Genomic DNA, 15,056 nt, shown 5'->3' with positions numbered 1-15,056 from the left:
TAAAAAAAAATCCTTTACTTACAAACTCAGAAAAAAAAGGAAAAGCAACAAAAAATTAAATAAATAATTAAATATTTCAACAAAACTTTTAGAATGTTTACCACACTCCTGCCACAAGGTACGGCACCAGACCCTCAATAACTCGGTGGACTGGAGGACAAAATTATCATATAATCTGTTAGATAAATCCAAGGAGACTTTAACATTAACATAACTTTATATATCTATTCTGGTTTTTGTTCTTATCGTCGGAGTCACCAAACACAGTGGCGGCGGCGGTGGCAGTGGGTAATGGTGGTGGTGGTGGCGAGTGTATTTTAATTTTAATTCTCTTTTCAAGGTAATAGGTCAAGTTTCCCTCTCTGTCCCGCCATCTGGGTCACCATACATTACTACATATCCTTTTAACACGAGTTAAATATCATGCACCACTAATCTGGGTCACATTTTAGTGTGCGGCGGAGTCGTACATCCGAGCGTCATTCTCTAAGGCCTGGCCCAGCTGCTGGCTCCTTCCCGGCCTTCTCAGAATCACTCAAAGACTTCATTGACGGCAGCAGATATTTTCACCACGATTTCTCTTCACTTGTATAAGACCTGTCTACGTTACTTTCCCCGATAATATTTATAATTTGTGTCGTAAATATATATATTTTTAATATTATTGTTTTTCTTGTGTTTTCTTAATAAATTACACAGGTAGAGTTCCTTTAAGTTAAGACGGTATACATCATTGGGTAAATATTTCGTCAGTCAGATGTTCACCTCCACAATGAGAGCCATTCACGTCTCTGTTGAGGTAAGGTAAAGCTTTTGTAGTCCTCAGTCGCTGGTTCACGGAGGAGGAGCACCACAGTATCTACCTCCTGCGGGACTACTGGTCTGATCTTTCTCGTAATGGTCTCTGTGGTCCATACCTGACTGTTGGGTCTCTTGTGATCTCCTTGGCCTTCTGTGACTCTTCTGATCTCCCTGGCCTTCTGTGACTCTTCTGATCTCCCTGACCTGTGACTCTTCTCATTTCCCTGACCTTCTTTAAATCTTCTGATCTCCCTGACCTTCTGTGACTCTTCTGATCTCCCTAACCTGTGACTTTTCTGATCTCCCTGACCTTCTGTGACTCTTCTGATCTCCCTGACCTGTGACTCTTCTGATCTCCCTGACTTTCTGTGACTCTTCTGATCTCCCTGACCTTCTGTGACTCTTCTGATCTCCCTGACCTGTGACTCTTCTGATCTCCCTGACCTTCTGCGACTCTTCTGATCTCCTGACCTTCTGTGACTCTTCTGATCTCCTGACCTGGACTCTTCTGATCTCCCTGACCTCTGTGACTCTTCTGATCTCCCTGACCTTCTGTGACTCTTCTGATCTCCTGGACTGTGACTCTTCTGATCTCCCTTGACCTTCTGCGACTCTCTTTCTGATCTCCCTTGAGTGGTATTCTGTGACCAGTAGCTGTTACCGGTGGCATCCCTGTTCACCTAACAGCAAAGTAGGTACCTGGTGTAAATCGAAAGTTGCGAATTCAGATTCAGGGCAAGTTGTTGAGCTTTAATAACTTGCTTAGACATAAACCATTGATTCCAGGCTTCTACGCCCTTGACTCCTTCAGGCTTCTACGCCTCTTAACTCATGATGAAGACACACACACACACACACACACACACACACACACACACACACACGCACACACACTGATAACTGCTCACTAATTAAATCTACATCGATCATCTCACCTGAACAAGAAGCCGATAAAAACCTGAGGCAACTACAGGACTCAGATATCTCCCCTCCTCCCTCCCCCTCCCTCCCTCCTCCAGGTACTCCGTGTAGGATGTTAATGGGCTGTTGTCTCGTGGGGCCTCAGAGTGGGAATGAACAAGACAGGTACAACACAGGTATGGGTCAACACTGGTATGGGCTAACACAGGTATCGTCAGGAGGATTAGCTACCGGCAAAATAAAAAAATAGTATCGACGACTAATCACCATCAACACCACCATCGCCATCGTCACCGCCATCAACACCATCATCGTCACCACCATCAACACCATAATCATCACCACGATCGCCATTATCACCACCATCATCTCCAACATCACCACCACCTTTCACCTGATAACTAAACACGCTTATAAGCACTAGGTCCCGATTCACTTTCTAATTCACAACACAACCACAACACCACAACACACTACAACCACAACACCACAACACACTCTAACCACAACACACCAACCACAACACCACAACACACTACAACTACAACACCTTTAAAACAACCATAACACTACAACTACAAAATCAATCACAATATCACAACTACATCACAACCACAACACCAACTACAACATCAACCATAACACTAAAACCATAACACTATACCCATAACAATATAACCACAACACTATACCCATAACACTATAACCACAACACTACAAACACAATACTACAACCACAACATTACAAACCATAACACTACAACCACAACACAAACCAAAAACAAACCACAACCACAACACTACCACAACCATAACACTACAACCACAACATCAATCACAATGCCACAACTACATCAGCAACTACACCACAACCACAACACCAACTCAAACACTATAACTACACCACAACCACAACACCAACTACAACACTATAACCACACCACAACCACAACACCAACTACAAACACTATAACTACACAACACCAACTACAACACTATAACTACACCCAATAAATCCATTAAACAATTATAATTGTTGACCACAACCACAACACCAACTACAACACTATAATTACACCACAACCACAATTACAACTACTATGAATTCATACCCACAAATCCACAACAATCAACTACAACACTATAATTACACCATTAAACTACAACACTAACTACAACACTATAATTACACCACAACCACAACACCAACTAAAACATTAAACTACACCAAACCACAACTACAACTACTATTAATTACACCACAAACCATAACTACAACTACAACACTATAACTACACCACAAAACATAGCTGCAACACTATAACCACAATCACAACCACAACACCAACTACAACACTATAACTACACCACTAACCATAACTACAACACTATAACTACACCACAACCATAACTACAACACTATAAATTGGATACCACAAACCACAACTACGACACTATAACTACACTACAACCACAACACTATAAACAACATTAAGTTTGTAGGTCGCTGGACAACCTCCAGATGCAGGGTCGTATGCTGGGGACTGAATTACCTGTTGGGAACTGTCTTGCTACACACGTCTCCCAGACTAGCTGAAGTAGACGTCACCACTACACAGCCCCCAGTAGACCTGCAGACGTCACCACTACACAGCCCTAGTGCACTGTCTGTAGGAGACCTCACTACTATACAGCCCTAGTACACCTGTAGAGATCTCACCACTATACAGCCCCCCAGTACACCTGTAGACCACCACTACACAGCCCCCAGTACACCTGTAGACCTCACCACTACACGGCTCCAGTACACCTGTAGGAGAACTCACCACTACACAGCCCCCAGTACACCTGTAGACCACCGATTGGCTCCAGCACACCTCAGCATTTGGTAATATGAAATTTCTCCCACCACTCACTGTCTTGGCAGCCAACATACAGTGCATATACCGCCATCTGGAAAACGAAAACGTCTGTGTTGTCGCCTTCATTGACTTCACCAAAGCTTTTGACCTAGTCATCGCCAATTTAATCACCAACAAAGCTATCGACCTGGTTTCGAAGAAGTCTTGGCTGCTCACAGACTTCAGTGACGAACGCCAAGCCGTACATTTCCGAAGGGCTGTCTCCATTCATTCAGTTATTTCGCCTGTGGCGTCCTCTGATGGCACCAAGATACCGCTCTGCTCCTTAAGCTTATCAATTATGCCCTAAGAGAAACCCCTGCTCGCTGTAAATATGTCGACGACTCCACCATTGGGATCAGTGTCATAACTCTGTCTTCCCGATTATACCGCCCTCCAGGATTTATTGAATAGTCTCCAAAATTGGGCCACCAACAACCACGTGACCATCAACCATGCCAAGACTATGGTTATGCACATAAACCTTCCTCCGACGTTATTCCCGCCCCTTTCCATTACTTTAGGCCCCAACACATTCCAGGTTGATTTATTGCTTTTGGCGTCACCATAGACAACAATCTAAATTGGAAAAACACTGTCGAAGTGTCAAATCCTCCAGTTTGCTCCACCTCCTCCGCCGACTAAAGTCCCCGGTGTTCCTGCACAGAGCTCCCCAGTGTTTACTTCAACATTCATACTTCTCAAGCTCACCGATGCCTCCTTACCTGGTCTTCCTCCCAAATGCCACACAACGTAAACACCTAGAAAAAGTGCAAAAGGTGCAAGATTATTCGCCCTCCTTATACTTCTGATATTTTGATTCCTCGGCTTCTAATTGCATTGCGACGTCATTCTGGAACTTATAGAAGCTCTGCACTGTCGACACCGGCCTGCCACCGAAATCTCGTACGGCAAATGCTGTTCGACGACCACAACATGGTTCAGCACATACGAGCACGTACTGATCGCTATACGAACAGCCCAGTCCCAACCATTGTAAAAATTATCAATAACTTGTAATCAACCAGTGTATTCACTCCCAGTCAATCTTACCTTTTTGCACTGTCACTATGTTGAAATACCCTGTAGTATAACCTTCTCCCCACCTAGTTATTATTACATCATACTGATATCACTTATGTTATTTGTATTATTTGTTAATCAACAGACCCATTCCCATTAATTATTTTTCTGTTTTCCATTATATGCAGTTCATTATAATCCGTTAATTATTATTATAGTACACTTGTAAGAGACCTGCCACTACATTCAGCCCCAGTACACCTGTAGGGAGACCTCGCCACTACACAGCCCCCAGTACACCTGAAAGAGACCTCGCCACTACAGCCCCAGTACACCTGTAGGAGACCTCACCCACACAGCCCCAGCACACCTGGGTAGGAGACCTCACCACTACAACCCCAGCACACTGCACCACTACAGCCCCACGACTACAGCCTCACTACACCTGTAGACCTCACCACATACAGCCCTAATACACCTGTAGACCTCACCACTACAGCCCAATACACCTGTAGAACCTCACCACTACAGCCCATACACCTGTAGACCTCACCACTACAGCCTAGACACACCTGTAGACCTCACCACTACAGCCCAATACACCTGTAGACCTCACCACTACAGCCCAATACACCTGTAGACCTCACCACTACAGCCCAATACACCTGTAGACCTCACCATTACAGCCCAATACACCTGTAGACCTCACCACTACAGCCCAATACACCTGTAGACCTCACCACTACAGCTCCACACCTGTAGACCTCACCACTACAGCCCAATACAATCTTAGACCTCACCACTACAGCCCAGATCCCTAATACACCTGTAGACCTACCACCACTTTGCCCAATACACCTGGTAGACCTCCCACTACAGCCCAATACACCTGTAGACCTCACCACTACAGCCCAATACACCTGTAGGTAGACCTCACCACTACAGCCTGTCAACACAGCATCTTACAAGGACACGATCAACATTCCTTCTCCTCGAGTTTCAGTTACTAGTCCACCTCGACCTTGACTACATCTTTCCTCACCACCTCACACTGGACACATATAACCGTCTGAGATACATATACACCGCCTGGAGATACATATACACCGCCTGAAGATACAGATACACGGTCTTGAGATACATATACGTCTTAAGATACATATATTAGATAAGACTGCCTGAGAGATATTAAGATAGTTACTGGGTCTTAAGATACATATATATCTTAAGATACAGCAGGACATCAGCCTGAGATACATGGAGATACATATACATGGTCTTAAGATACATATCACTGTCTTAAGATATATACACTGTTCTTGAGATACATATACCCTGCCTAGAGATACAGACAGGCTACTTGGTCTTAAGATACATTTACACGGTCTTGAGATATATATACACGGTCTTAAGATACATATACATGGTCTTAAGATACATATGGTCTTAAGATATATATATTCAGGTCCTAAGATATTACGTCATACATCTAGATATATGGATACATATACACGGTTCAGGTCATACTGCAACAGATGGTGATGTGGACGAAGGGTGTGATGTGGAAGGGTGGGGCAGGACGTAGCGTGAGGGAGATAAGAGAGGGTAGCGGGACGAAGGGTGGATGTGAAGGGTGGCGGGACGACGTAGCGAGGGAGATAACGTGAGAGGTGTGACGAAGGGTGTGACGTGAGGTTCGCGGCTGTCACGCAATGTTATCAACCTGGTCCTCCCCCAGCCCAGCATTATTCCCACAGGTCCCTCCTACCATGTTGCTCGGTGCCACCCCCGTGTCCCATCCCCAGGCCCCCACGCCCCCAGGGGAAGACTCCCCTGGCTATTAGAAAGTGTTGCGGCAACTATCGCACACTATTACCTGCGTGAATCATTACAACACCTGCCAGCTATGGTGATTACCTGGAGCACGATCACCCACTAATTTTTCACCCTTTAACTAGTTTCGTTCATCCATTAACTCTCGATGACCCATTAACGCCTCGTTATTAGGACCAGCTGTGATGGTAACACCCCAGACCCATTGGGGAAATGAGTGACTCAGCAGTGATGATTAGACCTACTGAGGATTGAGATGATGATCAGAGTGACCTATCGGTGACTGTGACCTGGAGTGATGACTGAGCGACCTGTCCTGTATGTTTAACTTGAGTGACCCGGAGGCTGATGAATATACGCGACTATGAGACCTTGCTTATAAATAAAATAAATATCGAAGTGATAACCGTGGTAACCTACTGATATGTTCTTATTACCACCAGGCTATGTGTACTATTCCAGATGATAACAGTTACATAAAATGTACAGTATATATCAGATGCCTCAGGAGCCTGTGCTCCTCAACTGCTCAGCCATTATCCACTCTGTATCTGTGTTTTTATGGCTAAATAAACTGTTACAATTAAATTCAATTCAATGCTTGGAATGGGAGGAGGGGGGGAGGATCCTCAGGGCAAATAGGAACCTCTGCTATTCGTAAACCTGATCTTTACGTAATGACATCCTGCCGCCAGCAATAAACAACACAGCGAGTGAATATATGTGGGTCAGGTCTGCTCATCATAACAGTATGTCTAAGCAACGGTATTATTATAGTTAGTATTAGTTAAAAGTATTTCCTGTTGATTAGCTACACCAGCTCGTTTCACCTTCAAAACTTTGGAATAGCGTATCTAACCTAACTCTAACATAAATTATCTAACCTAACCTAACATAAAGATTATCTAACTAACCTAACATAAAGCGTATCTAACCTAACCTAACATAAAGCTTATCTAACCTAACTAACATAAAGATTATCTAACCTAACCTAACATAAAGCGTATCTAACCTAACCTAACATAAAGCTTATCTAACCTAACTCCAACATAAAGATTATCTAACCTAACCTAACATAAAAGCGTATCTAACCTAACCTAACATAAAGATTATCTAACTCCAATTTATCTAACCTAACCTAACATAAAAGATTATCTAACCTAACCTAACATAAAGCGTATCTAACCTAGTTCTAACCTAACCTAACATAAAGATTATCTAACCTAACCTAACATAAAGCGTATCTAACCTAACCTAACATAAAGATTATCTAACCTAACCTAACATAAAGCGTATTCAACCTAACCTAACATAAAGCGTATCTAACCTAAATCCTAACATAAAGCGTATCTAACCTAACCTAACATATAAGATTATTCTAACTTAATCCAATATCTAATCAATATAAAGCTTATCAAACCTAACTAATATAAAGCTTATCTAACCTAACCCAACATAAAGCATTCTAACCCAATCCTAACATAAAGATTATCTAACCTACCCTAACATAAAGCTTATCTAACCAAACCTAAATATAAAGCTTATCTAACCTAACCAACATAAAGATACTTGATTCTAACTTATCTAACTAAAAGATCATTTAACCTAACATAAAAGATTATCTAGCCTACCCTAACATAAAGCTATTCAACCTAACCTAACATAAAGCTTATCTAACCTAAACCAACATAAAGCTTATCTAACCTAACCTAACATAAAGCTTATCTATCCCAACCTACTACAAAAGATTATCTAACCAAACCTAACATAAAGCTTATCTAACCAAACCTAACATAAAGCGTATCTAACCAAACCTAACATAAAGCTATCTAACCTAACCTAACATAAAGATTATCTAACCAAACCCAACATAAAGCTTATCTAACCAAACGTAACATAAAGCCATTTAACCAAACCTGCTATAAAGCTTATTCAACCAAACCCAACATAAAAGCTATATTACTGCTAACCTAACATAAAAGCTTATCTAACCAATCCTAATAAAGTTTATCTAACTAAACTCATAAAGTTATCTAACCAAACCTAACATAAAGTATCTAACCTAACCCAATCAAACTTAACTAAAAACCCAATCTAATCCAGAATCCTAACCTAACATAAAGATTATCTAACCTAACCTAACATAAAGCGTATCTAACCTAACCCAACATAAGATTATTCAAACCTAACCCAACATGTATAGATTCAACCTAACCTAACATAAAAGTTATCTAACCCAACCCAACATAAAGATTATCTAACCTAACCTAACATAAAGCGTATCTAACCTAAATCCAACATAAAGATATCAAACCTAACCTAACATAAAGCTTATCTAACCAAACCTAACATAAAGCTTATCAAACCTAACCCAACATAAAGCTTATTTAACCTAATTAACCCAACATAAAGCTTATCTAACCTAACCCAAAGATTATCTAACCTAACCAACATAAAGCTTATCTAACCAAACCTAACATAAAGCTTATCTAACTCAATCCAAAGCTTATCTAACCTACACAAAGCTATCTAACCTAACCTAACATAAAGCTTATTCTAACCTAACCTAACAAAAAGCTTATCTAACCTAACCTAATATAAAAGCTTATCTAACTATCCTAACATAAACCATATCTAACCTAACCCAACATAAAGATTATCTAGCCTACCCTAACATGCTTATCTAACCTAACCTAACATAAAGCTTATCTAACCAAACCTAACATAAAGCTTATCTAACCTAACCTAACATAAAGCTTATCTAACCTAACCTAACATAAAGATTATCTAACCAAACCCAACATAAAGCTTATCTAACCAAACCTAACATAAAGCGTATCTAACCAAACCTAACATAAAAGCTTATCTAACTAACCTAACATAAAGATTATCTAACCAAACCCAACATAAAGCTTATCTAACCAAACGTAACAACATAAAGCTTATCTAACCAAACCTAACATAAAAACGTATCTAACCAAACCTAACATAAAGCTTATCTAACCAAACCTAACATAAAGCGTATCTAACCAAACTCATAAAAGCTTATCTAACCTAACCTAACATAAAGATTATCTAACCAAACCTAACATGCGCATTCAACTAAACTTACATAAAGCTTATCTAACCTAACCTAACATAAAGATTATCTAACCAAACCTAACATAAAAAGCATTTAACCAAACCCTACATAAAGCTTATCTAACCAAACCTAACATAAAGCTTATCTAAGCTAACCTAACATAAAGCTTATCTAACCTAACCTAACATAAAGATTATCTAACAAAACCTAACCTAAAGCGTATCTAACCAAACCCAACATAAAGATTATCAAACCTAACCTAACATAAAAGATTATCTAACCAAACCTAACATAAAGCGTATCTAACCAAACCTAACTATAAAGCTTATCTAACCAAACCTAACATAAAGCTTATCTAACCAAACCTAACATAAAGCTTATCTAACCAAACCTAACATAAAGCGTATCTAACCAAAACCTAACATAAAGCTTATAACTTAACCTAACCTACAGCTATCTTAACCTAATATAAAGCTCATCTAACCTAACCTAACCTAAACCTGGAGATAGTGTTAGAGTGTTTAATAATCAGGTGGAGTATGGGGTAGGAAGGGAGGGCGGGGAGGCAAACATCAGGTGAGGCGAAATCACTACATACTGTACAGTGGACCAATACCATCAGCATACAGACACAGGCGCCACCACCCACACCAGGATCTTTTGATAGTAAGTTGATGATTACTAGTTATCTCACCACTACCCTGCCCAGCCCTGCCCTACCCTGCCCTGCCCTGCCCTGCCCAGTCCTGCCCTGTCCTTCACCGGTGTCCTGCACTTCCCTTCACCACTACCCTTCCCGTCATCACTGCCCTGCCATGCTCTTCATCAGTGTCCTGCCATTCCTCTATCACAGCACTTCCTTTACCATTACCCTTCCCTTTATCACTGCTCTTCCCTTCACCACCTCCTTCACTTCACCGCTGCCCTTCACTTCATCACAGCCCTGCCCTGCTCTGCCCTTTCACCACCACCTCTTCACTTCACCACTGCCCTTCATCACAGCCCTGTCTCTGCCCCTGCCCTGCCCTTCACCACCTTCACTTCACTGCCCTTCACCCACAGGAACTATAACAACCACAAGTACGAAGGTGAAAGCGACAATATAATCTGCCTGGAGGTGTAGTGTATGTGAGGTGCGGCAGGGTGCGGCGTCGAGGGGATTGGGTGCAACAGGGGGCTGGGTGCGGCAGCGGGGGGGGCAGTGGGCAACGGGCTAGGTGCAACGGCGGGGAGCTGGGTGCAACGGCGGGGGCTAGGTACTGCGTCGCGAGGGCATGGTTGCGGTGGCGAATGGGTGCGACAGGAGTTGGGTGCGGCGCCTGAGAATGTCGGAGAAGGTCAGTTGAGAAATGTCATCATAACGAAATCGGGAGTTGGTGAGTATTAGGTCGATACAGGTGATACAAGTTGATACAGGTCGATACAGGTGTTACAGGTCGATACAGGTGTTACAGGTGATACAAGCGTTACAGGTCGATACAGGTGTTACAAGTGTTTACAGGTGTTACAGGTCGACACAGGTGATACAAGTGATACAGGTCGATACAAGTGTTACAAGTCTTACAAGTGTTACAGGTGATACAAGTGTTACAGGTGATACGAGTTGATGCAGGTGATACAGGTGTTACAGGTGATGAAAGAGATACAGGTGTTACAAGTGTTACAGGTGATACAAGTGATACAAGAGTGATACATGACAAGTACACAACAGTGAGGTAATGCCAATCCGGAAAAAAATTCACAGAAAAAGTCACAGAAAAAACTAAACTAGCCTACCTAACCAAACCTAGCCTAACTTAACCCTAGCAAACCTAGCCTAACCTAACCTAACCTAACCCAGCTAACCTAACCTAACCTAACCTAACCTAACCCTAACCTAACCTAACCTAACATACGTGTAATGCCATCATATAAATTGTGTTGTCAATGTGTACAAGTCATGTATTGTCAGTTAATAAGTAACTTAAGATATATATCTTTTTTAACTGTTAAAAGATATTTATATAAAATGTGACTTTTCTTCCAAGTCAAAATTGTGACTTTTTCCTGCGACTTTATTTCCGTTCACCGGTATTACATGTCACCTTCCCTAGTCTGAGCTACACCTGATCCCGTAAACAAAAGGTAACTTACGTCCAATGATACCACACCTCCCACCACGTGATGAGGCAGAGCAGTAGAGAGACGGTTCCTGCCACTAAACACACACATTGTTTTACCGTCATGTAATGTATATGTAAACTAACAACACTGTACAAACAAACTTTTTCTCTTCTGTACATATTGAGTAGTAATTAGTGTACACACGCGTCGTAAAATTTACTACACACATCGTGCTTATACTGACATAGTACTACGGTGTATCATACGGTATTACTTCAGTCATTCTTCAGTGTACTTACTACTGTACAGTACATTGTGGTTTACTGCCCTGGGTTAGAAGAGTGTTTTTACCTCAACAGAAAGACCCCTCTACCATCCCCGGCAGGACCCTTCTAACCGCCAGCAGGACCCCTTTTTAACACCCCCAGCAGGAAGTGTGGGGGTCCAGCAGCCACTGTCAGGACTTCCCGGCTTATCACATCTTCGGGAAACTACGGCAGGAGGAGAGAGACACGATGACCGGGACATATTAGGCCAGACACAGACACATAATGGGTTCCTGTCTGCCAGACCCGTCTTCTTGGTCTTCAGACATCCACCATCACCTTCTGTGTCTGTCTCTCGCTCTTTATTATCATCATTATCGTCATCATCATCATCATCATCATCATCATCATCATCATCATCATCATCATCATAAAAAATGTAAACAACAAACTATAGTATCTGACAATAGCGGATAAAAAGAAAAACAACATTATGGATAACGAATACGATTCAACAACATAATTTAGAAACAATGATAAGAGGCAGTGTAGCGGTTGGGTCACCCTCAAGCCGCAGGTAGCTTTAGCCGGGGCAGGGCTCGGTGGGTGGGGTTGGGGTGGGGTGGGACGGGCTGGGTGGGTGGGGTGGGTGGGAAGAAGCCATAACTCATCATGTATTAACCTGCATTACTTAAAATATATTTGACGGGAAAATCGCTGGAACCGACGCTGACCATAAACTGAGGTGTTTCATGTAGTAAGCTGTAATAGTCTGACACCCACCCCACCTCTTCCTCCTTCACCACCACTACCACCATCCTAGCACCCTCACCACCACACTACCGCCATCACAACCACTTCTCCTTTCACCCTGACCACCTTCCCTACCACCTCACCACTCTACCATCCCTGACACCACCCTCCCCAGCCTTCCCTACCACCCTCACTGCCCCTTCCCTACCACCCTCCCTGCCTTCCCCTACCACCCTCACTACCTTCCCTACCACCCTCCTACCCCTTCCCCTACCACCCCTCACCTACCCCTTCCCTACCACCCTCACTACCCCTTCCCCTACCACCCTCATACCCCTTCCCCTACCACCCTCACTACCCTTCCCCTACCCTCATTACCCCTTCCCCTACCACCCTCCACTACCCTTCCCCACCACCCCTCACTACCCCTTCCCCTACCACCCTCATTACCTTCCCCTACCACCCCTCACCTACCCCTTCCCCCTACCACCCCTCACTACCCTTCCCTACCACCCTCATTACCCCTTCCCTACCCCTCACTACCCTTCCCCTACCACCCTCACTGCCTTCCCCTACCACCCCTCACTACCCCTTCCCCTACCCTCACCACTCCCCATCATCTATTTTACCACCCTCCTGCCCCTTCCCCTACCACCCTCACAACCCTTTCCCCTACCACCCTCACAACCCCTTCACCACCCTCCCGGACACCACCACCACCCTCTCCACTGTGGCACACAATCAGGTGCCACAGTGCCGGATGTACCTTCAGTACTCGTGACACACAGCGTTAGGATGCCACTGTGTTCACGGGTATGGCACCCTCCCTGATCTCCCCGACAGGTTCGACAGGTTTGTTCCTGCACTCACGCCCGCTACACCTACACCCGCCCCGCTACACCTACCCGCTACACCTACACCCACGCCGCTGCACCTACGCCCGCCCGCTACCCTACACCCACGACCGCTACACCTACACCCACGCCGCTACACTTCACCCACGCCCTCACCTGCGCCCGCCCGCTACACCTACACCCACGCCGCTGCACCTCACCCGCTACACCCTACACCCACGCTGCACCCACGCTTCATCCCGCCCGCTACACCTATGCACGCGCCCGCTACCTACACACGCCCGCTGCACCCACACCCGCTACACCCGCCCGCTATACCTACACCCACGCCCGCTTCCATCTACACCGCTACACCTACACCCGCCGCTGCACTCACGCTACACCCGCCCGCTATACCTACCCACGCCCGCCACACCTACACCACGCCCATATACCTCACGCCCGCTACACCCGCCCGCTACACCTACACCGCCGCCACAGCTACACCGCTACACCTACCCACACCACGCCCTACACCTACACCCACGCCCGCCAAGCTTCACCCACGCCCGTTACCTGCACCAGCTACACCTACACCAGACGCTACACCGCCACTACCTACACCCACGCCCGCCACAGCTACCGCTACACCTGCACCCACTCCGCTTCACCCTACACCCACGCCCGTACACCTACCCACGCCCGCCACAGCTACACGCTACACCTACACCCACGCACGCTACACCGCCCACTACACCTACACCCACGCCTGCCAAGCTACACCACGCCCGTTACACCTGCACCCGCTACACCTACCCACGCCCGCCAAAGCTACACCCGCCCGCAAGCTACACCCACGCCCGTTGCACCTACTCCTGCACCTACGCACGCACGCTACACCGCCATTACCTACACCCACGCCCGTTACACCCGTCCGCTACACCTATACCCACGCCGTTACACCTACACCCGCTACAATTACATCCACGCCCGCTACCCGCCCGTTACACCTACACCCGCTACAGTACATCCACGCCCGCTGCACCCACGCCCGCTACACCACGCCCGCCACCTACACCGCCACCACCTCTACACCCGCCACAGCTACACCCTCTACACCCACCGCCACACCTGCACCCACCAAGCTACACCCGCCGCTACACATACACCTGCGCCTGCTACACATACTCCTACGCCCGCCACAGCTATACCCTCTACACCGCCATAGCTACACTCTCTGCACTCACACCCGCTACACCTACACCCACGCCCGCTGCACCCGCCCGTTACACTACACCCGCTACCTACACCCGCCTGCTTCACCTACACCACGCCCGTTACACCTACACCTGCCCGTTACACCTACACCCACGCCGCTTCACCTACACCACGCCGCTACACCTACACCCACCCCGCTACACCTACACCCGCTACACCTACACCCACGCACGCTACATCTACACCCGCTACACCTAAACCTACACCCGCTACACCTACATCCACTCACGCTATACCTACACCACCACGCACTACACCTAAA

At 45.2% G+C, this 15,056-nt stretch overlaps 2 protein-coding genes across 2 annotated transcripts in view; one reads left to right on the top strand and one right to left on the bottom strand.

Moving 5' to 3' along the window:
- Positions 1-1,471, bottom strand: part of LOC121855206 (transcription factor SPT20 homolog) — a 42,244-nt gene extending 40,773 nt beyond the window's left edge. The window contains exon 1 of the mRNA XM_042350071.1: positions 1,087-1,471. Coding sequence (XP_042206005.1) covers positions 1,087-1,471 — 385 coding nt within the window. The remainder of the gene's footprint in view (positions 1-1,086) is intronic.
- A 9,364-nt stretch (positions 1,472-10,835) lies between these two features.
- LOC121855205 (putative proline-rich protein 21) lies at positions 10,836-14,744 on the top strand. The gene is made up of 2 exons (XM_042350070.1): positions 10,836-10,898; positions 13,527-14,744. Exons 1-2 carry the CDS (start codon positions 10,836-10,838, stop codon positions 14,742-14,744), a joined length of 1,281 nt encoding a protein of 426 aa, XP_042206004.1.
- Positions 14,745-15,056: the final 312 nt, after the last annotated feature.

This window comes from Homarus americanus, unplaced genomic scaffold (genome assembly GCF_018991925.1).
Source record: "Homarus americanus isolate GMGI-L3 unplaced genomic scaffold, GMGI_Hamer_2.0 scaffold40730, whole genome shotgun sequence".
Classification (NCBI taxonomy): Eukaryota; Metazoa; Arthropoda; class Malacostraca; order Decapoda; family Nephropidae; genus Homarus; species Homarus americanus.
Note: the sequence above shows the minus strand (reverse complement) of the source record. Positions and strands in the feature narration are given on the sequence as shown.